The following is a 25875-nucleotide window of genomic DNA, read 5'->3' as shown; positions in this document are numbered from 1 at the left end:
GACATTTTTATAGAAACTATTTTGGTTAAGAAAGTTGAAATTACATTTGAAAAAAAAAAATAAAGATCAAGAAGTTAACTCTTTCACTGCAAAATTAAATTTCGTGGTTATTCCAGTAACGATGTTAAATATTTACCAAATAATATTTTTGGTATTTTCTGCAAGTCATGTTGTCTTAATAAATTTGACAAACCTCAACGAAAAATAGCTTTACTCATGATATTCCTCAACAAAGTTTACATTGAGATATAAAATTACTTTCTGTAGTTAAGGATAATGAAAAAAGGTTAGAGAAAAACAAGAAATAAATATTTTCAGAAAAGTAAACATTTAAAATTATTTCAGTCTCCTTCTCCCATGCTAATTTGAATGTTCCAGAAAATTTGGAGAATTACATAAATATTATCAGAAAAAGAGTGGCCACTCCTAAGTTAACTCTGTTCACACAAATCTGATCAAAATGTTGACTTGACAGCATTCACCCGGGGTGCGTTGAGCTGGCTTCATTCATCCTCAATGCTGCATCTCTCACAAACGCCGACCAGGCCTGGTGATTTGAGGCTAATGACCGCGTGATCTCCAACCACTCCTTATTCCAGCGGCGAACACCGTAGATATGGGGGCCTAGGTTGGGTTCCAGATCAGCCTTGACTGTCATCAGCCAGGTTTTTCGTTGTCCACCACATCGCTTTTGCCAACCCTGAAGAGGAGCTGGGACAATTGCTTCGTAGATGAATTCTCCTGGTTGATCAAAATGTTCTACTTGTTTAAGACTGGATTATCTAATGTGTTCTTCCTATTTTTAAGGCTGTAGTGGTGTGATTTCAGGGAGAATTAACTGTAGCTTCTAAAAAGTTTGCAATAGAATAGAGGCCTGAAAATTGGAAGAGGTTTACATTTGGATGTTGCTCCTTATTCAACTTCCTTAATCATGAATGAGAATGGTTTAACCCTTTAGTGTTCAGATTATTCTGTAAATGTAATACTTTTTCACTCAAATTGTTTTGAATTAATCATGCATTATCTTATAGCTTTGAGGTTTCAATGATGTGAATGTTTATTTTTAGAATGTCACTGTAGGTTAGGTATGAGAGGCTGGATATCGCCAGTTTGAATATAAAACATGTATAATATATTGGGCCGGATGTGGCCGGTTTAAACACTAAAAGGTTAATTGACATGAATAGGTCTCCACTATAACATGCAGTTCCTGTTTTGTGAATTTTGTTGCTGTTTACTATAAAAGCAGACTGGTGCAGTTATGTACACTTTGTGTCTAAGTCTTTGTTGTTATTCAGCATCAGATCAATCTGTTAAGCTGACAATATTGTTTTTTTTTTTTTTTAACCTAGCACCACATTGAAAAATGTGCCCTTTTTTTCTTTTTGAAGAGGTAGGCTGTAATCCAAGGGTATTTGGTTGCTGTTTCTGGCAGGTTGAGTGACTATATAGAGGCTACTTTGATAGCTTTTTGAAATCACTGTTATCCATATTGTTGTGAAGTCACCCCAAAAAATATCACATGTTAATCACACAAAAAGACACACGATCATAATCCTTCATGGATGGATATACCCACAGAATCCTCCATGTGTATATCTGTATGAAATGAATGGATGAATACACCTTCATAATTTGCCATGTGTGTATGTGTTTGAAATACATGGAAATATATATATCATCATAGACCTCACATTTGAATATACATGCATGAGATACATGACGGATATACTATCTTTCATAGCAGTATATGCCATCATAATCCTTCATGTGAATATGTGTATAAGATACATGGATGGATATACCATCATATTTCTCCATGTGAATATGTAGGTGAGATACACCATCATTTTAATATCTACTTTTCCATGCTTGCACAGGTCAGATGAAATTCATTGAGACAAACTTTCTACAGCTGGATGCCCTTCCTGTTGCCAACCCTTTTCCACCAACTGCTTCTAAGTAAGGTAATATTTCTCCTTGGCTAGACATGATTATATAGAAGACTACAAATGAATGATACTGCTTGTATGCTGGTAACACCCACCTACAAACATAACTCAATGCTAAGACAAGGACACACATACAGTGGAATTGAATGTAAAAACATGGTTGGGAAATGAATTTCTCAACTACATAGTCATGTCTGTACCTACATGGATGCATATACCATCAGAATCCATGTATATATGTGTGTGCATAAGAGTGCATTCAATGCAAGAAGACCCATCTGCCACAGAAGAATTAATACCGGTGCTGGTGCCACATAAAAAGCACCCAATACACTCTGTGGAGTGGTTGATATTAGGAAGGGCGTCCAACAATAGAAACCATGCAAGAAAAGATAATGGAGCCTAGTGTAGTTCCAGTCAAACTTTTCAACCCATGCCAGCAGGGAAAATGGACGTTGGATGATGATGATGATATAATTCAAACTAACTTTACTGAAAAAGAAATTAACAAAAATGTATATTCGACCCTTTAAACTGGCTATATCTGGCCAAAATATTCTTTCTGTTTTATGTTTAAACTGTCCAGATCCAGTCTCTCACAACTACCCAACAATGTTTGTCTGAAAAATAAACAACCAAAATCTCTCAAGTTACAAGAAAATGCTGGATAAATTGAAAACATTGTGGATAAATGAGTGTTAAATTTGATAGAACAATCCAAATGCTAAAGGATTAAACCTTTCGTTATCATATTTCTGTTGAAATACATAGCCTTTGTTTCAATTGATTTTGAAGTTAATGAAGAATTTAGTAAAAGACCATTGTCAATATTAAGCTACTGTTTGGAGCATTAATTAATATGAAACTTTGATGGGAGGTTTTAGTTTGGCTTGTTTTAAAAGAAATTTGTGTTATAAAACCATGGATGGTCTCTGGTGGGTTAGTATCAAAAGGTAGTATATTTCCACAGACATGTAAGCATAAAGGAAAAAATTACCATTTCTAAGTAAGGTGAAGCTTTTGCAATGGCTCTTAGTTCAACTAAATAAGTAAAATACAGATTTTTCAACCATTGTGGGCCTTGTCCAGCAGTTGTTTCTGGGTCAAATCTTTGCTTGAATTCTTTTACATTCATGCCCCATCTGCTAGGTTTGTAAACAGTATCTACAAAATAATATTTATTTGAAATTAAAATTCGTGAAAAAAAAAAAAATGTTTTCAGAATGATTTCAAAAGAAATCAATTACAAATTTCGAAGAAACAAGATAGATATCTGTTACCAAGCTATTTACCTCATCTTGGATGTATTCTTACTCTCCTCAGTCATCTTCAGATGATAATCTTGATCTAGGTCAGAGATTGAACCTGCAATCTTTATTTCATCAACAACATTTGATTTTCTAACCACTAACATATTGTACCAGAGGATAAAGGTGTTGTTATTTTAAAGTATTTTAGCATATGTAACAATATGATTTTTTGGTATCCTTAAGTACTGTAAAATGACAACAGTATTGTCATCCTGCACAATAGACTGGCGATGAGAACAGCAGAGCCAACTGATGGAAAGTTGAGGATAGGAGAGAGAGGTTGGTGTGTTTAGGTAAGTGTTGAGAAGTTAAAATATGATGGGAAGAACAGGTTTATTGTTGTGAGAAGATGGTAGTCTAGTGACTAACAGACACAGTGTAAATGTAACAGAGAGTATCAATGTAATCACAGATCTAAGATATAAACTTAAGATATCAGATAATATTACAAAACAGGTACCTGATTGGAGTTTCTTACTCTGGCTACACAAGATATTTATGACAAATTTACTTTTAGATCCCTAATGAAAGGAAATTTACATATCACAGTCACAAAAACCATAAACTTTGAAGAAATTATGCTAGTAGTACAAATGTTGATATGAAAGCTATCTTTTTAATAGATGCTTTACCAACATAATATTGGCATTGGTTTCAAATCAGTATAAAATTTTGTAGTTACCTGGAAATAAGTATTTTGCAGACAAATGTATATTGATACTTGTATGAAGTCCAGAAATCATGCGGTAGAAAACTCTTTTCTCAAGACAAATTCCTAGAGATAAAATTAAGAAATAAAACATTTAAAACTCATTTTAAATAATTCAAAATATTCTGAACATAGAAAAGAACATTGTGTAATTGTTTATTTAATGAATACATCATTTGAAATTGATAACGAATAAAATGCATAATTATTCTGTTAAATACTAGTTTTGTGAATACATGAATACAATGTACTTCAACGATACTTCATATTATCCATATTGGTCAGTAATGAAATGAAGGATGTTTTTAATCCAGTGAGTGTCTATAAATATGAATGAGTTTAATGAGTAAGCACAGAAAAGAGGAGTAATTGAGTGGAATAAGTATGGTTTATACAGAATACTCATGCATGATATACAGTGCAAACCAATGGACAACAAACATCAGTTCATAACAAAGAAATCAACCAGATACTTACAAATTTAATGGATACATTCATAGTATTAAATGTTAATACAGACAGACAAACAGACATACACACAAAAGTGACTACAGAATACATTTTAGTATGGTATTATTAAACACCAAACATTAGTAACTAAGGAGTTGTTAAGATTTGGTGAAATATATTATAAGTGAATTTAAATGAGTTCAACAATTAAAGCAAAATGTGCCATGATAGATTCTAAAATGTCTGATAGATTGACATAGGTTAGTTTTGTGATGGAAATAAGTTAGCTATAACTTGAAAGGATTTGCAAAGATATGAGGAAACAATGTAAAAAAAAAAGTGCTAATTATAAAGGTATTTATAAGCACCTGTTTCATAATTGATGTTAAATACAAAACTAGCTTTTGTTTTCAGTAACATAAACTTTGATATTCAAAATTTTATACATGTATAGATGTAATTTTTTAAAACCTATTTCTTTCACTTTTCTTCTTTCTACAGAACCTATAAATTTTCTTTTTTTAAAAAATATTTGAGTCTAAACTGTTCTTCCCTATTTAAATGTTTCACATTCCTACACTTACACACACACATCTATCAAACATTGTCTTTGCCATTCCATTTGCATTATTATCTTTTTTCCCCCTCATACTGGTGAGAGAAAAACATAGCATGAATTTAGTATTTCTTTCCTTTCATATATGTTATGCACATTTTTGCAACTGATAATGGGAAATTCTAAATGCGATAAATAAAGAGCATTCGATCATACCAAACTCATCCTCAGACATGGTTGAAATACATACCACAAACATGCAAGCATCATATATAAATACCTGGGAAATACAAGATGACCGATGGGACTGGGGAGGTGGGGTGGGATGGTAGTTCAGTTATAATAACAAGCGTATTTGTATAATGATACAAGGGAAAACAACTGTGTTGATACAGGAATTATTGTTGCCATTTGAAATGTAAGACAGAGGTCAGCAGACAGATTTACTTACAGAGGGCAGAAGTGGAAAACAGGACAGAGCAATCCAGGAGGAGCAGGAGTTGTGTGGTGTATAGATATGTAGATATATAAAGGACGGTGTGGGAAGCGAAAGGATTATAAATATTCACCAGCTAAACCAAACATAGGGTTTCATCTGGTGGAAGGAGGTAAGAAAAGTGTCCTCTTATATGTCCCATACAGCAAAAGACTTGTTTACACATCCAAGGATACCTGCATGTATACATACTTAGACAGACAGACACACACACACTTATACATAATACGCATATACACAGATTTATGACTTAACCATACACTCTCCTTATCTGTGTAAAGCCATCACATCAAAGGTAGAAAATATATTTTTCCATCAGAATTTGGATAGTTTCCTTTTGCATTGTATTTTACATGCATCTATTAATCTACCAGTCTCCATAGACTTATTTCTTTGTCTGGAATGTAATGGTTGTACACATGTCCTGTCATCTAATTTATATATTATGAACAGTTATGTGGCATGTTCATTATGCACCTATGTGAATACGTGTGTTTATCTTAGTCTGCATATCTCTGAGAATGGCTTCACTCTGACTGTATTGCCTTACTCACACACATACATTGTTTTGAAGGTAATATTTTCTATGTATCTAAATGCCTTTTGAAATAAATATATACTTCTTTTTAAAGGATCTGAGAAAGTTATAAGATGATGCACAAACACTTAGCTCTGAGTGCACTGCTTCTTATAATAGAAACAGTTGTAAGTTAATGAAGCTGACTATGTAATTCCTTTGTCATTTAATAATTTGTATTATGCTCTGCACTTGCCTAACACTTAATTCTAAAGCATATGTATATTGACTTCTAACAACACATTATTAGTATTGCTTTGCCTAATCAAACTCATAATATATATAGATGATGATGATGATATATATACATACATATATATAATGTATTCATACATATATAGCTATATAATGCAAAGGAATAGGGATTTTAAGTTTGTGCAGATACCTTATGAGCATTCTGATAAAATTCAGTATTAGCTAACCCCATTGAATGATAGGAAAGATTTAGAGTAAACAATTGAACTGTACTTCATTCAACTGGTAAATCCTGAGTTCGCTTCAATCGATTTCATATAGAATATAGAATATAGGGTATATTATCAAGACATAATAATGAAGAATGTAGAATTATACATCTTCAAAATTTATTTATTAAAAAGCATTTTCTTCATATTACATTTCAACATGTGCTTTGAATATTTTGAAGATTGTGTTAACAGATGTATTAATGTAGTGAGAAATAGCTAAACTACCACAGCTGAGAGTGACTGAAGGTGGGTTCTCTGTGGATCTCAATGATAAACATTCAGTAGTTCAATCAACTGAATTTCTATTTGTGAATCTAACATGTAAGTGGCTGCATATTCCTTAGACATATGAACCCTTTTGCAATTCTCATGCCAGTGACAGAATTGGACATTTGTATTATATGTCTAGTTTTAGACATTTAGTTGATTAAGCAAGTGTAATACATGTTCAAATCCAATAGCTGACAATCCTATATAACTTTATTCAGGGTGTTTCCCATACTGGTGGCTGAAGTGAACTGAAGATTCAAGTATCAAGTATAAGTTCCTAAGATATACTCTTGGTAAGGGAATATAAAAGATTAGGGCAAAAGACAATGGAGATAATAGTGAAATATGATATGACCATAGTTCTGGTTTTATTTAAACTTAGAATGACCTCTTTAGACAGTATAGAAACAGATTACTATGTTATTCTTAGTAGTAGAAGGCACCTTAAATAGGTCAGGATGTATTAACATCACTGTAATCTCTTATGATAATATAAAATAAATGGATGAATTTAAAAAATGGAAACAAGGAAGAAGTTAATATTGATTTTTGTTGGGTAACTTGACTTATCCATAAGAGAAAATTATAATATTGGTTTCAAATTTAGGCACAAGGCCAGCAATTTTGGGGAGGGTCTAAGTTGATTACATCGACTCTAGTGCTCAATTGGCACTTATTTTATTGACCTGAATGGATGAAAGACAAAGTCAATCTTGGTGGAATTTGAACTCGCAATGTAAAGATGACAAAATGCTGCTTAACATTTTGCTCAGTATGCTAATGATCCTACCAGCTTGCCACTTTATAAGAGAATATTATAATGCTAAAATATTACAATTAATATTAATTGAATTGAATAAAATAAAAGTAACATGATTAGTTTTCTTAATAGAAAAAACAAACAAACAAACAATATAATTGAAAGGCTAGCCTAGCAGTTTGAGATGGAGATTAGTGTTATGTAGTTAAAACCTATATCAAATAAATTTGTGAATATGACTAGGTTTATTTATGTGCCCTTCTGTCTAAGTGAGTTCAAACTAAAATCACTTATTTGAAAAATCTTTAAAACGTTTTTCTACATGAATGTTAACATTTTATTGCTAGTTCATTTCCATAGTTTAATAACCTACATTTAGATGTAAAGCTATGGAATATTTCTTCAAGGCAGAGATCACATTTCTGATTCCCACTAGTATCGGGTGAACCACTACTAATAATTGTCCTTTTAATGTCATATTTGGTGCTTTTATCATTCAAAGTCCAAATGAACTTACTTGACGTACAGTTAATTTTTTTCTAATTTAGAAAGGAGAAAGATAATCATATATTTCTTTTTTAAAGTCTGCAGAGAAAGAATTTATATAAAAATTTGAAATACCTTCAACTGTTACTGTACATTTATATAATTTAATTTATATGATTAATTTTTTTTTCTGTATTTGGAAGAAGAAAGATAATTACGTATTCTTTTTTTAAAGTCTGTAAAGAAAGAACTTGTGTAATAATTTGAAATACCTTCAACTGTTACTGTACATTTATATACTAAATTATTTCTAAAACATTTTGCAAGCAGACACATTAAGTTGTTCCTACAATTACAAGGACATTTTTTATCAGTAACCCTATGTTTATTATTGACAGAAGTATTATAAATTTTGTTTTGAGAATCAAGTATTACTGTATGAATATTACCAGCACAGTATACCATACTAAGTGTGCCATTGGATTCACTGCCCAGGCCATTCATTTCGTAGGTGTGATCAGGGTTCATTTACCTCCCTTACACCTGCTTCAATAAATTCATTATCATTTCTATTACTATTGTTATCAATACAAACGTTCATTACATTCTTACTTTTATTTATATCATGCTCCACTCCATCTGGATAGCTATTATTATTACTAGTTATATTATCATTATTATTTATATTTTTTCTATCAATTGCATTTACTGGGTCCATATTAGTGAACTATTATTCATCAAAAACATGTCGGAATGTAATATGAAGAAAATGATTTTTAATAAATAAATTTTGAAGAGGTATAACTCTCTATTCTTCGTTATTATGTTTTGATATATCTATATCTACATACACACACACACACATATTGTCCAACCCATGCCAGCATGGACAATGGGTGTTAAATGATAATGATCTCTCTCTCACACACACACAAAACTTATCTGTTCTTAAATTACTTTGCATAGATAAATATAAATTTATGCAGCATAAACTTATATGGTGTCATTTTGGAATTTGCATAATTGTATGGAGTTTTAAAATTTGTCAATCTGTAGTTTTGTTGAAATGCATAACATTGTATTTCAATTTTACTTAGCAACTGAAACATGGGAAAATTATTTAAAAAAAAAAAAAGAGAGAGATAGGGTAGTTTAAGCCCATAACCATAAAAAAATAAAATGCACAGAAAAGAATGCAGGCAAATTCATTCATCAAATGACTCTTTTGGCTATTAAATATCAGAAAAAAATGAAGATGTTATGCTCATGTATCAGAAATACACTACAGAAATAGTGACTTTTCTAAGTTAAAATACAGGAATGTAAATTATACTAAACTATTGTATTCTGAACAGTTGCTAATATCCTATAGTAATTTAGAAAATTAATTGTAAATTTTGTAGCTTTTCAAATGAAAATACCTGTTTAGAGGTAGTTCCCATCCATAAAATCAAAGCTTGAAACTAACTTATTACCTTAATTAGTCTAATTGATGTTTGACTAGGTTAATGTATGTCTAAATCAGTTTTAAACCAACTTGTTCATGAACTTTCTCATGTAACTGTTATTAACTGATGACTACTACCATCATATCATTGGATTTTAACCACTTAGCTTCAAGAAAAACATGTTATCTCAAAACAGATATCCAACTTTTCAACTTTACAAATATTTTGTCTTAATTAAAACATCTACAAATTGCTGAGTATTTTATGTCTAGAATCTGAAAAATCTAGTTTCTAAAGTTTCAAATTACAGTTAAAATACAATTAAAAAATATAATAGGATCAATAAGACTTTTTTGTTCATAGCATCAACAAATTTATTATGAGATTACAGATGCTTACAGCATGCAGTTTACAATATTTGATACTACATAACATATGTCAACATTGCAACTATTATTGTTGTGGCAAAGTTGAAATCAACCAGTGCAATAAGAGAAGCTGACAATTCTTTAAAAGAAATAAAGGCAAATTTGAATGAAGAACTAGTTTAAAAGTGACACATAATTAACTACTATTACTTCTAATGACTATATCAATATATATATATAATTAAAACAGGATCTTTAAGGAAGTGAGACTAATAGAAAGAGTTATGCTACAGAAGCAATGCCATTGATAATAGTTTGCTGGGTGATGATAAGTTTTATCATGCATTTCAAAGCAAACCATACCATGGTGTACATGTACGCACAGTGACAGAGAATTTAATTTAAAAGCTGTATATTAACAATTATCAAAAGAAAATAGTGGACAAGATACCTTTGTGCAAAAATTAAAAAAACAACTTCACAGCAAATAAAAGCAACGAATATAGATTCTGTAAAGTTCTATTTAGAAGTACACATAGGAAGAATTTATAAAATATTTTAGAGTTACTTGAGTTATAGTCTTTCAGAAGTGTGATGCTATCTTTTAGGTGGTGTTAAATGAATTTAGGGCAGGATTAGCTATCAGAAAGAAGAAGGGAAACCAACACAGAGGGAAGAATTAATTATAAACTTGTTCATAGAGAATAAAGAGTTATGGGTAAAATAGGAAGAACTAATTTATAGGTCTACATAAGTGATGTAGATATAAGAAGTACATCAAAATATGAATAAATAGGGTAATATAATATATTTGAAAAGTAGCTCAATTTAAATTCTCAAATCAGGAATTCCTCAAGTGGAAAACTAAAAGCATTCATCTTTTATTTTTATGACTGACAATTTATAGAGTAAAACTAATGATTATAGAATAAAGAATAAGAGAGAATAAGGAATAATGGAAATATTGATCAAGTCAAGGAAAGTATAAGAACAAATAAAGTAAATTTACAAGACAGAATAAAAATATTTAATAGAGGGAACATAAAATATGAGTTATTTCAAATATTTTGAAGGTCGGGTTAACAGATGTATTAATGTAGTGAGAAATAGCTAAACTACCACAGCTGAGAGTGACTGAAGGTGGGTTCTCTGTAGATCTCAATGATAAACATTCAGTAGTTCAATCAACTGAATTTCTATTTGTGAATCTAACATGTAAGTGGCTGCATATTCCTTAGACATATGAACCCTTTTGCAATTCTCATGTCAGTGACAGAATTGGACATTTGAATTACAAGTATAATCCAAGAAAGAGAGAAGGGACTCCAGTACTGAAATGATACTTCATTTATCAACCTCAAAAAGCTGACCTCAGCAGAATTTGAAATCAAGGTGCAGAGACCTAAAATGAATACTGCAGTACTCAAACAATTTGCTGCTTATAGCTTTAAATTTACAATGTATGGAATATAGAAAATATTTACTATTTCCTATTAGCTAATCCTAAAGCTTTTAAATGATTATTAAAAATAAATATAAATTTGAGAAATGTTAGTATTTTCTGAAGATGGAGGGAAAGGAGTTGAGTTATTTCTTAATAGGAATAAATATTTTTTCAACTACTCATATTTTGGAAATGAACAAATCCGAATGCTGAAATTGCAATTAAAAGAAATAGAAAAGGTAAACACACACACGCACACAGAAAAAAAGTAAAGAAAATTTGTCACTGTACATACACGTAATTTTGCATGCAAAGATAGGATAAGCCAGGGAAAGATATATATTTATATATGTATATATAAATAGTCAGAAACTTTGCTTTTGTTTTACCTTCTAATTGATCGCCTGAAAACATTAGAAATAACAATGGTTTGATTAAGTAAATAAAATCAAGATTTCCAGTATTCACAGACAGGATATAATTGTTCTGCATTATTCAAAGATAACACAGTATGTTTGTGCAAAAATAAAAGCAACTTCACAGTTGCAGTGTTGGTTTATATGAAAGACTCCAGTAATATCTTTGTATGTACAAAATAAAAACTACACAGCACAAATGATGTAACAACATTACTGTTCAACAGATTCTCTAAATATTCCAAAAAAAAAAAAATGAAAGATTCTTTTGAATATTTAAGTGGATCTATTGAAAGTTTTACTAACACATATAATTGACATGTAACTTCTTTTTAAACTCAGCAAACATTGGTTTTTAAAAAACAAATTTAACAGAAAATGTTCAATTTGTACACTTAGTTAATATAAGGAACAAGAAGCTGGATATGTTTAGGTATTTTTAATGTTATATTAGCTGTGCTGACAGTTTCTATGCGGACTCTTTGTGAACTATCTTGATAATGAATGACAGCAACCCAGTTATCACAGCTGGTACCTTAATGGATAAGTTGAACAATGCCATGATGGCTACATCGACATAGATTGAGACTTAAGATATAGCACAAGGAATAAGAAGGAATCAAGGTTCTTGGAGTTCTGTGATACAAATGACCAAACCATTTGCAATCCTAACTTCAGGAAACAGAAAAATCACCAGACCCCATCCGAATCAAGAAAACACATAAGCTTCATACTCACCAGGAAACAAGATAGAAAGATGATTGTGAACATTAAGCCTCTCTCTGGTGAAGTATGTTTCACTTAAGAAAGACTAGTGATTATTAACTTTACAGTAAGAATTAGACAGAATCTGAGATTCTGAGGGAAGTTAAGACAGTCTGAAGGAAGTTATGGCAACTGAAAGATCCTTCTGCTGGATGTAGGTCTAAAGCAATTCTAGGTGAAGTATTTGCTAAAAAAGGAGTAAGAGACAGATCTATAGCATAAAGGACAACCAACAATCTAGCATGCCACTACCAGATCTGAGAATGAAGTGAGGTATCAGCCAAATGGAAAGTAACATGATCATGGAATGGTAGAGCAGATAGAGTCATAAAAGCTAAGAGACAGGCTTTGGAAGGTTGGAAGTGGAGAGCAGTAAACAATATCAGGTAGTTTTAAGAGAAGCTGGACATCAGACACAGACATCAGACACATGTAGCTTGGAGAAAAACAAAAAATAAGAAATTTGTCAAACTTCTGTGATGTGACAATCAGTGGTTTCTAGTGTTCTGGATTGTAAAGAAGTGTGTCAGGATCTGGTTGAGGAAAAGTGTGTATAGAATGACAATGGTGCACTTATTTCACTGAAGAGAAAATGGATTTGGAAATACTACTATGAGAGATTGCAGAATGTGGGCAATGTGTGAGAGAAAGAGAGATCACCTCAGGTATACCCGATAGCTACTGAAGTTGACAGTTACATAGTAGAAAGATTGATTAAAGATATGAAGGCAAAAAAAGCTATTGGACTATCAGGGATATTCTTTGAGATGGGAATATCTGGTGAAGTATGACACACATGTCACTTGCATACTCAGTCAGCTGGTACAGGAAGTGACATACTCCATGACTGGTGTAATAACATCCCCAACAACTAAAAGGACAAAAGGGGTGCTCTAGAAAGATAAGAAAATCTCAAAGAAGCATCAAATTGTTTGACCAAATTAGGAAAATAACAGAAAGAGAATTAGCTTAGATAAGATGCAGCTCATATTTGTGCCAGAATGGGGTAGGTCTGATGCTCTCTTCCCAGTGAGACAAATGAGCAGGCTACTACCAAGTATTTGTTGATCTGCAAAAGGCCTTTGACAGAATATAATTCCCTGTACTCTGGTGATTAATAAAAAATACAAGAGCTGGGCAAGCTATGTCGAGAGATGCCATCAGCAGCAATGTAGGAGTTGTTAATGAGTTCAGCAAAACATTTAATGTGCAATGTTTACTTCTCAGCCCTATCCTATTATTACAATTTTTCCAGGCTTTAATAGTGTTATGATACAAAAGTTTAAGGCCAGCTATTTGTGGGAGCTCTTGTATGCCAATTACCTGTTCTCAAAACTGAATCTGAAGATTTAGAGAAGTTCCAAATGCAGAGGCAAAATCTAGCATTGAAAGGTATTCAAATAAACCAACAAAGACCAAAGCTTTAGTCAGCAGGAAAGAAGACAGACCTCTGCTGTTATTTGGAAAGTGGCTATGCTCGATATGTACAAAAGGAACACTATGGTGTACTCAATGAAAACTATTGAAGCATAAGATGTGTAGTAGGATCACCAAGAGGCTGACAGATAAAAGGGGTTTCACATGCAGCAAATAAAGAGAAATGGTTAGCTGTAAGAAGTTATTTTGAATGCTCAGAAAACTCCATAAAAATAGCTGAGGTCCTGTTAACTAAGTAACCTAATTAGAAGTAAAAGAGGCTCTCAAAAACCATAGTTGCCAGAGTAAGAACAAGGAAGTAAAAGTTTAGGGAGTTAATTACCTCAGATGGCACAAAAGGTTTTCTCTCTTTTATATGAAGGGCAGTTGAGTGATGCTTGCATATGAAGTGTGGTGTTGTATAGTAGCAAAATACAGGCCCTGTATGTAGAGGATATTTGGAGACTGGAAAGAAATGAGGCGAGCATGCTTTGCTGGAAGTGTTATAAATGATGACTCAGAAATGAGTTGAGAGAAAGACTGGGTATAAGAAACATCAGATGTAAGGTGCAAAATTGCATTGGTACAGACATGTGAGAGTTGGGTAAAGACATGCCAAGTGGTCTACATAAAGGGGAACCTGTAGAAGAGGAAAACTTAGGAAGACAGGTAGAAGCAGTGAAAGCTGATCTCAGGATGTTGAACTTCAACATCATGAAGGTGATGTACAATAGAATATATAACTTTAAGAAGATTTGAACCTTCATTTTAGATTTTATATTAAACAACAACTGGTGAGATGCTATGGAGAAGATCCATCCAACATATTCAAATAGGGAAAAGCAGGTGTGAAAGTGGTGAGGATGATGATGAATCATTGAAGACTGGACTTTTAGAATTTGCTTGTGCCACATTCCAGACAAGACTTTCTATTAATTCCCTCAAAACCTTTATATATGTACAGTTATGCTTTGTGGGATAAAAACAATATTTTCTATGTAAGTATATGTAGTAGGAGGTATTATCTCTCTTAAATTAAATTTACATAGCTTTTTATATTTTGGAAAAATTGAAATCGAAAGCCATCAAAATATCCATGTTAAATTATAACAACGTAGTCTGGTCATTAAAAACTATTTTAAAATATAGTTTATTAAAAGGAAAAAAATATATTAATAGCGTTTTGGATCATTTACATGGTATATCATCATTCTTTTTCCATTGTTTAATAAAATAACACATATTTTTCCCTTCTGGGGTAGCTGTAATTGTTTGTTGTTCAAAGTAAAGCTAAGGGTAGAGGTTGAAATCCAGTTACAGTATTAGTATTCTGTATTGTGTCTATTATAAGCATTTTATTTTCCCCATCATCTGTATTAATCTTCAATATAAGAAACAGTGAGAAGGTTATCACTATATATTCTATTCCATATTGAAGTTCTTTCCACATCCATGATCTGCAGATATGTGCTTTGATATATTTTAGTGGTTGAAGAAACAACAATGTACAATAGAATATATAACTTTAAGAAGATTTGAACCTTCATTCTAGATTTTATATTGAACATTAATACTTGATGGGAGAAAAAAAAATCCTTTTCATAAATAAAATAGACATTACTAAAACTTTAACTGGATTTGAATCTTTACATTAAATAGATAAAAACATGCATGCTGAAAGAAAAGAAAAGTGAATTAATCTATTGCAGAATGAAAAGAAGGGTGATGTGTCATGTGAACGATATAAAACTGAGTTATTCTATTAAACCAAAGGAAAAGAAAGATAATGTATTATGTGAATAATAGAAAACACAACATTAACGACAAGGAAGATGTTAGATCTTGTTCTGGATCAAGAATTCAAAGTACAGAGATGTTTGTTCCCATTTCTGAAAATAAACAACCTTTAGCTGTTTGTCAGTGATAGAATTTGGTTATGTGGTAGATGTTGGTTTCACCTTAACCAAGCAAAACCTCACCAGTTTGAATGAGCTCCAGTGAAAAACATGTCCAAGAAAAATTATAAAATGTGATCAGAAACTGTTAGAATCAATTTTAAAGTAGAAAGTTAGAGTGAGATAACCAATCAGTTAAACAAAGCAAAACTATTCTGTAATGCTTTGTCAGGTGAAATGCTTGATTAATAAAGAGAAAATTAAGCAGAACAAAAACCACTTGAGAGAACAAAATAAAAATGGAAATAGATTTTCACTGAAAATTCCCAAATATTTCTTCTATGAGTCATGGGCTGATGTGATGATTTTGTTTGAATTGTACCTCTTTAACCATTTAGCATTTAAACAGGCCGTATTTGGTCCAAATATTCTACCTGTTTTTGGTTCAAACTGGCCAAACAGCCTCTCACATCTACCCAACAATGTCATTCTAGAAATATACAATCACATCATTGAAATCTCGAAGCTACAAGACAATGTACGATAAATTCAAAACAATGTGAATAAATAAACATTACATTTGAATGAGTAGTCTGATTGCTAAAAGGTTAAATATGAAGAATGCTGCCACATCATTGTTGTAACATTACAAACAATTCCCACTGCTGAATAATAAGCAACCAAAGCAGAGATTAAAGAACAACCAAATAAGCAAAAGCTAGAATAGACCCTCTGAAAAATATGCTTCTTTTTTACTCTTTTACTTGTTTCAGCCATTGGACTGTAGCCGGGCTGGGGTACTGTCTTGAAGGGTTCCGTCAATAAAATCAACACGAGTATTTATTGTTAAAGTCTGATAATTATTCTATCAATTTTGTTTTGCCAAACTGCTATCTTACAAGGACATATTCTTGACAACAATGGTTGTCAAGCAGTGAGAAATAAACACAAGGATGCTCACACACATATGTGATGGACTTCCTTGCAATTTCTGCCCACCAAATTCACCCACAGGGTCATCACAAAGCTATAGCAGAATGTACCAGCCAAAGGTGTCATATGGTAGGACTGAACCCACAATCACGGAGTTGTAAAGTGAATTCTTAAATCGCTCAGTCATTTTCTTTTGCACATGATTTATAAAAAGGAACCAAAAAACCCATTCTTCCATTTATCAGCTTTAGTAATTAATTATAGACAATTCTTTCAAAAACAATGTTATAACAGAAGATAATAGCATAAAGCATATTTTTCTGTAACCATGGGAATAGATTCAAATATCAATAGAGTACTAGATATTAGTCAATAGAAGGTTATATATATTTCGTAAGAAATGCCACTTCTTGGCATTCAGAAAAGACTTCTTTAAGTTAACAGGCTCATAAACCAAGAGCTTATCAGGCTTTTTGAGGTGTTTACATGACTGAAGGCACAAAATTACTCTTCTGAATGGGAAGCCAGTCTGTCTATTGGGGGATTAACTCCCAAGTTGCCACAGGTACTCATTCTCAGCTGGGTGGACTGTGAAATAAAGAGCCTTAGTTAAGGACACAATGGACTGTCTTGTCAAAGAATCAAGTTTGTGACCTAATGATTGTGAGCTGAACATGTTAATCACTAAGCCATGTTTCTTTACCAACAAAGGAAAGAAAAATACAAAACAAAAACAATACAAATAAGAGCACTCAGAGAGCACAAACTTCCACCAAGGCAACACCAACATCCTCCCAAAGATTAGCTGGAGATGATTTTCAAAATGAGAATATCTGAAATAAACTTGAATGCTCTCACAAACGAGAATACTAAAAATGAATCCGACTGCTCTCAAAAATTAGGTAAAGTAAAAAAAAAAAAAAAAAAAAAAAAAAAAGAAAGGAAAAATAATCCAGAATCCTAGTCTGGTACCAGATTTATCTCAAAATCTGACCAATTTGTGCCAGTTATGAGGCCAAACATCTCTGCAAGTTTCATCAGAATCCATCTGATGGTTCTTGAGATATCTTGTCCATGGACAACCTAACAACTACAGCTGAAAGCTATACCTCTGCCTTCACTAAGGTGGAGGTAATAATTTCTGTTCTTTCAATCACATTTACCAAAATTCAAATATTTCAAATACTGTATTTTTAATAATCAAATAGTTTCAAAGCAAAAATCATCTAATTAAATTAATTTCGCTTAGATAATGAAGCTAGCCACTGCAAAGATAGGTTTGGATGAATAAAGATCTCTAAAACTGAGACTTCCAATCCCAATAGACGTTAGCCTATAGCCTGACTGAAAATGATAACAAATACCTTAGAGTTTGCATAGTATATTCTATCAAATGTATGAAATATAGTAAATTCTACTTCAGGCCATTCATACACAAGCATTAGAGAGTAATGTATATGATAATACAAGAACTTGGAAGCTTCAGTTGTTGAAGATTGTCTAAACAGTTGCTAGAGTATGGCAGTAAGATTTTCAAACAAAATCTATTTCTTTGCTAAAATGTGTTTCTTAGAATATTGCCATTATTTTGATGTTGCTTAATGTTACCATAAAATTCTGAATTTTTTAGTTTACCATTATGGCTTGCTAATGAAGAAATATTTCATAGGCACTTTGTGACAAAGTGTTTCAAATCACAGGTTATAAACAGAACTATTAAATCATGAAAAGTCATGAGAAAAGATTGACTCAATGTAATCTATTTCACTTGCTTCATATTGAAATAATATTCAACATCCTTAAATTTATATAAATTTTAATATTTCATTATGCAAAATCTAAAATGGAGGAAAACATTACATTCAAACGTTTTTGCATTAAAAAAATAATTTTTGAAGGAAAATTAATTTAATTTGACATACCTGCTTTTAGTTGTGGTGAACCATATGCATAAGTTGGGTTAGGTCTGTAATAAAATGAAGAGATATACAGTATACTATCATAAGTTGCATTGGTGTTTGTTCATTTGGTTTACATCTTTTTTTTATACTAGCATGGGTTGGTAAAATATGAGACATTGTTTTATAATTAGATGCCCTTCCCATTAAAAACAAGTAATGGACTTTATTATTCCGCTAGTTTTTGAAAAGCTACGACAACTAGTTTGTCAGGAATATCAACAAAGATCATCATTTTTTTTCAGCAGAACACTTTCATGCAAAGATGCAGAATGTAAACACCTATTCAGATATACATGTGTACACACACATGTACATTCATATATATGTGTGTGGGGGTGGTGGGATCACTTGATAACAATGTAACCTTTGATTGACTAAGGTATCTTTGGCCTGATGAGTAGCTAACAGAATACCCTTCGTTGAGTAACTATTATTTCTGAAGTTCTGCCAGTTAAAAAACATATGTAACTTGGATTATCTACTCAGTTCCCTAAATTTTGATATGTATGTATGTATGTGAAGGCGCATGGCTCAGTGGTTAGATCATGGAGCTTACAATCGCGAGGTTGTGAGTTCGATTCCCGGACCAGGCTGCGTGTTGTGTTCTTGAGCAAGACACTTTATTTCATGTTGCTCCAGTTCACTCAGCTGTAGAAATGAGCTTTGACATCGCTGGTGCCAAGCTGTATCAGCCTTTGCCTTGGATGACATCAATGGTGTGGAGAGGGGAGGCTGGTATGCATGGGTGACTGCTCGCTCTCCATAAACAACCTTGCCCGGACATGTGCCCCAAAGGGTAACTTTCTAAGTGCAATCTCATGGTCATTCATGACCAAAGGGGGAGGGGGTCTCACGTATGTAAGTATGTATTTACACACACACAAGCTTCTATATAGCTTCCATTTACCAGTTCCATTCACAAAGGTGTTGGTTGGCCTGAAGCTACAATAGAAGACACATGCCCAAGGTTTCCTGCAGTGAGATAGAACTCAAGATCATAATCATCGTTTAACGTCCGCTTTCCATGCTAGCATGGGTTGGACGGTTCAACTGGGGTCTGGGAAGCCAGAAGGCTGCACGAGGCGCAGTCTGATCTGGCAGTGTTTCTACAGCCGGATGCCCTTCCTAACGCCAACCACTCCGTGAGTGTAGTGGGTGCTTTTTACATGCCACTGGCACAGGTGCCAGGGGAGGCTGGCAGCAGCCACGGTCGGTTGGTGCTTTTTACGTGCCACCAGCACAGAAGCCAGTCAAGGCGGCGTTAACATCGGCCACATTTGGATGGTGCTTTTTACGTGCCACCGGCATATTAATCATCATCATCATCATTTAATATCCGTCTTCCATGTATGCATGGGTAGCACGGTTGACAGGAGCTGGCCAGGTAGAAGACAGCCCCAGGCTTCTGTGTCTGTTTTGGTAGGGTTTTTATGGCAGACGCCCTTCCTAACACATGGTTATTTTTTGGGTTGTTTGTATGTATGTGTGTGTTTCTCTATGTCTTTCAACATATAGACAATGCAACACATACCTTAAAAATAACTTTCACTTTGAACAATTTATGAAGGTATGTGCATGTTTAACACATATTTTTACGAGCTGCATAGTGGCAGGTAATGACTTAATGAGAATAAAAAGCATAGTCAAGTTTGGAAGTAAAGTCAGAATATAAGATACCTACTGTATTTGATGGCATAAAAGATGCACAGGCTTACTTGACATACTGGAATTTCAGCAGAGCATATTTAGGGGGCAAAATGCTTATAGGATGCTGAAATTTTGCATATAGGATCTAGGGCGATATTTTTGAAACATTTTTCTTTGAAAAAAGTGCATCTTGTATGCTATCAAATATGGTAATTAAATATCACAAAGCATTTTATCTGCCAATGATAAAATTTTAAAACACCCCTCAAATGATAACAAAAAAAAATATGGAAAGTAAAATAAAATAAAATGTACTTGAAACAATTTTCATCATATATACTGTTCCAGATACGATGAGGTGAATGTCCTCTATAACCGGTGTATTTTTCAGGATTCAGTAGCAAATCAACATATTCCATTTCTGATGATAATTCATCTACCATAAAAAAAATAAAATAAAAATTTTTTTTTTATGAAAGCAATATGATGATTAAATAATGTTTAAAGCATGTTATGAAAAGAAAAGAGAAAACTAATTATAATAATTGAACATAAATTAGAATAATTACCATCAATTTCACAAAATGTCATCTGTGCATCATCAAATGCAGACCAACTCTGGAAAGCTTGTTTACTTTCATCACTGAAATTGTATGAAACAGTCAATCAAAAAAAAAAAAAAACAGAGAAAAGAAAGAGGATTGGGAGAGAAAGAGAAAGAAAACAAAGAAACATAAAGATAGCAATGTTTATAATATAATTATTTCTATACGCTGTTATTGCTGTTTAGCCTAGTATTCGAACAAACCTAAAATCAAAGATATTCTATCTATAACCATCCTGTTTATTCCAAATAAAGTTTATCTAGAGTCACGTTATCAAATGTGTCCTTCCTTGTTTAAGAAAATGAGAATTAATTTGAGGGATATTTGGCTGCTATTCCTTGCAGAGCAAGTGATGACATGCAAAACATTTGTTTTTCCTTTTATACTAGTGTTTGTCTTTGATGACACAATATAAAAATTTAGTCCTACAAAATTACTCTGATCCCATTCTGTGGTATTACTTTACCCAGCTGTTATCTGACCAGTTACACACAGTATGATTGAACTGGAAACCAACTGGTTGTGAAGTGAACTTCTTAACCACGCAACCACTAAAACAATAATAAAATCCATAACACCATTGAAGGTATGTGGCGTAGTGATTAGAGTGTTGCACACATGATTGCAAGATAACGTTCTGAGTTCAAATTCTGCAGCAGTCGACTTTGCCTTTCATTCTTTTGGGGGTCGATGTAATTGACTTAATCCGTGTGTCTGTCCTTGTTTGTCCCCTCTGTGTTTAGCCCCTTGTGGGTAGTAAAGAAATAGGTTAGATTCCTAGATTGGGAGTGCATTGTGTTCTTGAGCAAAACATTTCATTTCATGTTGCTCCAGTCCACTCAGCTGTAAATGAGTAATCCTGAAATGGTCTGGCATCCTGTTCAGGAGGAATATTGTGATCTTGGTCACTTATGAAGGGGTGATGAAAAGTTCCTGGCTTTAAAGGTATCACAAAAGGCCTGGTTAGAGGCCCAACATTCTGAGTTCTTTTACAGGGCTTAGAAAAACTGAAGGATCACTACGATGAGTCTGGGAAGGGAATATGTTGCATAAAATTATAATTTACTGATCCTCTTGTATTTTCTTTTACCAAAACTTTTCAGCACCCCCTCGCACATACTGTGGAAACTGGGGAACCAGTTCTGAGTCCTGGGATTGAATATTAACAAGAGTAATTTATTAATGTTTATAAAGCATGATTTAAGTTTAATTGGTAGTCTTATAATATAATTATAACTTTCAATGCAAATATTTCAGCAGAAGTCCCCTCTATATTGTGAAAACTCACTTTTGTCCATACATTAATCAATTTAAGAGACGACAGTACTGCATATAGTGCTGTGATACATGTTAAGATTTAAAAATAACCCCACACTTTTAAAGTAACAACATTAATTCTGCTTAAAATAGTCTAAATTTTGATTAAAACAGGTCTGACATTAATTTAATGTTATTTCTAACCCAACTTAATACTTTAAGTTTTAAAATATACTGAAACTAACAGGCAATGATATTTATGAAATGTGTGTTGTAAAGTATCAGAGTATGACAGAGTGTATTAGAAAGAAAAAAAGAAAAGTAAAAGATTTTTAGTTCACTGTTGATTGTTTTTTTAATGAAATTATCCAAGAGAAGGTGTGTGGCTTAATTGTTAGGGTATTCAGCTCGTGATCATAAGGTCATGAGTTCAATTCCTGGTGCTGTGTTGTGTCCTTGAGCAAGACACTTATTTCATGTTGCTCCAGTTTGCTCAGCTGGCAAAAATAAGTAGTACCTGTCTTTCAAATGGCCAGCCTTGTCACACACTGTGTCATGCTGAATTTCCTTGAAAACTACATTAAGAGTACACATGTCTGTGGAGTGCTCAGCCACTTGCATTTTAATTTCATGAGCAGGCTGTTCCGTTGACTGGATTAACTGGAATCCTTGTCATTGTAACTGATGGACAGCCAAATTATCCGAAGATATAAATATTTAAATAGATAGAAATGAAAGATCACTATAATATACCTGATGGTTTTATCTAATGCAGCCAATTTTACTTTTTCTTCACATGTGTGTTCTTCTGAATTGGCCTTTTCTGAATACTATTCATGAAAAAACAAAAAAAAAACAAAAAAAGTTTTATTTCTTTTTAAATATGCATGGAAATCATTTATAATTTTAAAACATGAATTTAAAGTTACAAACAGAAACTTTATGAATTCAGTTAAGATATCTTGGCAGGGTCATCATCATCGTTTAACGTCCGTTCTCCATGCTAGCATGAGTTGGACGGTTCGACCGGGGATCTGGGAAGCCAGAAGGCTGCACCAGGCTCCAGTCTTATCTGACAATGTTTCTACAGCTGGATGCCCTTCCTAACGCCAACCACTCCGTGAGTGTAGTGGGTGCTTTTTACGTGCCACCTGCACAGGTGCCAGGCGAGGCTGGCAACGGCCACGGTCGGATTGGTGTATTTTACGTGCCACCGGCACCATTATATGAATAATAAACATATGCACTGGATTAATGACCTTCCCAGGATACAACTAAATTTGTTTCAACATGAGTTCACATTAAGAATCTTGGAAGCCAAATGCAAAAATAGACGATAATGTAATAATGTCATAAACATTAACAACACAAAAGACAATACATACAGAAAATGGGTCATCATATACAGTAGTTAAATAATAATATGCATAAAAGGTAGCTTAGAAAGCAATGTTGGATTTCATTACACTGTTTAATCTTAGTTTGTAACAAGCAGCAGTTATTGAAATTTAAAATGTTTTGTTTAGCTTGAACCTCCAACTTCAGCATTTGAGGTACAAGTGTAAGAGTGTCCCAGTTCACTGCATATTGCTTCCAGTATCACAAGGGATACTACAGAACCTATCTGACTCTCTCCAACATACCCTCTCTTGTTCTTATTACTATCTCTCACTACACTGAAGTATATACTTAAGGGACCTCATTAGGCCTGCATGTATCTCATTCATTCTATCTACACTCCTCACTGCCATTTGATATTCACTTCCATCATTTATTCACCTCTTGCAATCCATCACTCTTTCATTGCCATCCTCTCTAGTGTTGGCATCATGATAAAAATGCACCTGGAACATTCTGTTAAGTATAGAGTTGGGAGAAGCATGCAGTCTTATTGAAAACTCAACAATCTCACTAGGTCTGGTACCTTGAAAAAAATGCACCCTGTAAACTCTGTAAAGTGGTTGGTGTTAGAAAGGGTATCCAACTGTACAATGAAACTTAGAAGGAAGAAGTGGTTCCCTGACCCATTTAAGAGAGCAGCAATGAATTTTTTCAAACCAAGCCCAGTATGAAATGTGGACATGGAACATATATTGAAAACAATGATAATTATGATAGGTGGCTGCTACTCTTCAATGGAAGTATGTCAAAATGCACTTGCGAGAAAAGTAACAATAATGAATTCATAGAATTCATTGGTACTTTAAACACTAGTTTTATAATAATAATGAAATTATTGTATACAGTGCTCAGGTGCACCACAACTTGTCAAAAAGTGCGTATAAAGTATATGCAGTAATGTACAAATGTCTGGAAAGCGAACAGTGTATGAGTCAGATACATGCTTGCGTGTGTATGGAGGGGAGAAAATCAGGTGTAGTGTTGGCGAATCTCAGGAAGCATGGAAGTTTTGAAGGATGCAGTGCTCCGACAACTAACAACTGATGCTGGCAGTCTGTTTCATGCTTCAGCAACTCTTAGCATGAAAAAATGTTTCCGTAAGTCATGGGAGCTGTGCTGTTTTCTGACTTTGTAAACATGTCCAAGGGTGTTAGACAGGTGGAGTTTGAAAAGAGTTTTCTTCAGTACTTTTGGAGCTTATGTTAAATGACAAAGAAATTTGAGTGGTGGAGCCAAGATTTCATCTTCATGAACTAGATCAATGTTGGACTGTGCCAACTCACATGCTTCTTGACCCCAGTATCTTAGCATGTCTTTAATTGTTGAATACCTTTTCTTTGCTACTACTTCTGAGTTGTTTTATCAGATATACAACACTACCTCAAACCTCATTCTATCTAAGACATTTTTTATAAAAGTAATGCAGGAGTGGCTGTTTGGTAAGTAGCTTGCTAACCAACCACATGGTTCCGGGTTCAGTCCCACTGCGTGGCATCTTGGGCAAGTGTCTTCTGCTATAGCCCCGGGCCGACCAATGCCTTGTGAGTGGATTTGGTAGACGGAAACTGAAAGAAGCCTGTCGTATATATGTATATATATATATATATATATATATAAGTGTGTGTGAATATGTTTGTGTGTCTGGGTTTGTCCCCTTATCATTGCTTGACAACCGATGCTGGTGTGTTTACGTCCCCGTCACTTAGCGGTTCGGCAAAAGAGACCGATAGAATAAGTACTGGGCTCACAAAGAATAAGTCCCGGGGTCGATTTGCTCGACTAAAGGCGGTGCTCCAGCATGGCCGCAGTCAAATGACTGAAACAAGTAAAAAGAGTAAAGAAAAAAAAGAGTAACTCTTTATGTCAGCCTTACTATGATCCAGTCTTTACTTTCATGTATTTTCCTTTACCAATTGATATTGTTGAAAGTATCACTTGATGAAATTCTGGGTGATTCTATTGATTTCAAAACAAGTCAGGGATGATTTACCAGTGTAGCTTCCATTTTGTCTACTTGAAACCTATATGCTGACTTCCAGCTGAATTCAGTATGACAAGCAAATAGAACATTTGTTAAGCATCTGCTAACTAAAGTGGGGTGTTTTACATGTTTATGCTACAGCTATTGAAAATTAAGTGTCTCAGTCTTGGACACTTTCAGGTTAGTGACAAAGTGTGTTGATTTTGTTTTGCCAGTGACAAGGTATGTTGATTTTGTTTTGCCACCTTATTTATTTGGATAACTGCAACTCTCTCACACTCATTAAAGATTGAAAAAAAAAAATT

The 25875-nt window shown here is 33.4% G+C and overlaps 1 protein-coding gene across 2 annotated transcripts in view; it reads right to left on the bottom strand.

Annotated features, from left to right (window-relative positions):
* The window catches only part of LOC115212764 (ERO1-like protein beta), a 49957-nt gene that overhangs the window by 4293 nt on the left and 19789 nt on the right, over nucleotides 1-25875 (bottom strand). The window contains exons 5-11 of one of the 2 annotated variants that reach the window (XM_029781436.2): nucleotides 22942-23018; nucleotides 20896-20969; nucleotides 20642-20762; nucleotides 18641-18684; nucleotides 11683-11697; nucleotides 3945-4037; nucleotides 2950-3116 (exon numbers count right to left, since the gene is read on the bottom strand). In XM_029781436.2, coding sequence (XP_029637296.1) covers nucleotides 2950-3116; nucleotides 3945-4037; nucleotides 11683-11697; nucleotides 18641-18684; nucleotides 20642-20762; nucleotides 20896-20969; nucleotides 22942-23018 — 591 coding nt within the window. The remainder of the gene's footprint in view (nucleotides 1-2949; nucleotides 3117-3944; nucleotides 4038-11682; nucleotides 11698-18640; nucleotides 18685-20641; nucleotides 20763-20895; nucleotides 20970-22941; nucleotides 23019-25875) is intronic. The other variant, XM_029781437.2, reaches the window with a different exon arrangement.

This window comes from Octopus sinensis, linkage group LG6, assembly GCF_006345805.1.
Source record: "Octopus sinensis linkage group LG6, ASM634580v1, whole genome shotgun sequence".
NCBI classification, from domain to species: domain Eukaryota; kingdom Metazoa; phylum Mollusca; class Cephalopoda; order Octopoda; family Octopodidae; genus Octopus; species Octopus sinensis.
Note: the sequence above shows the minus strand (reverse complement) of the source record. Positions and strands in the feature narration are given on the sequence as shown.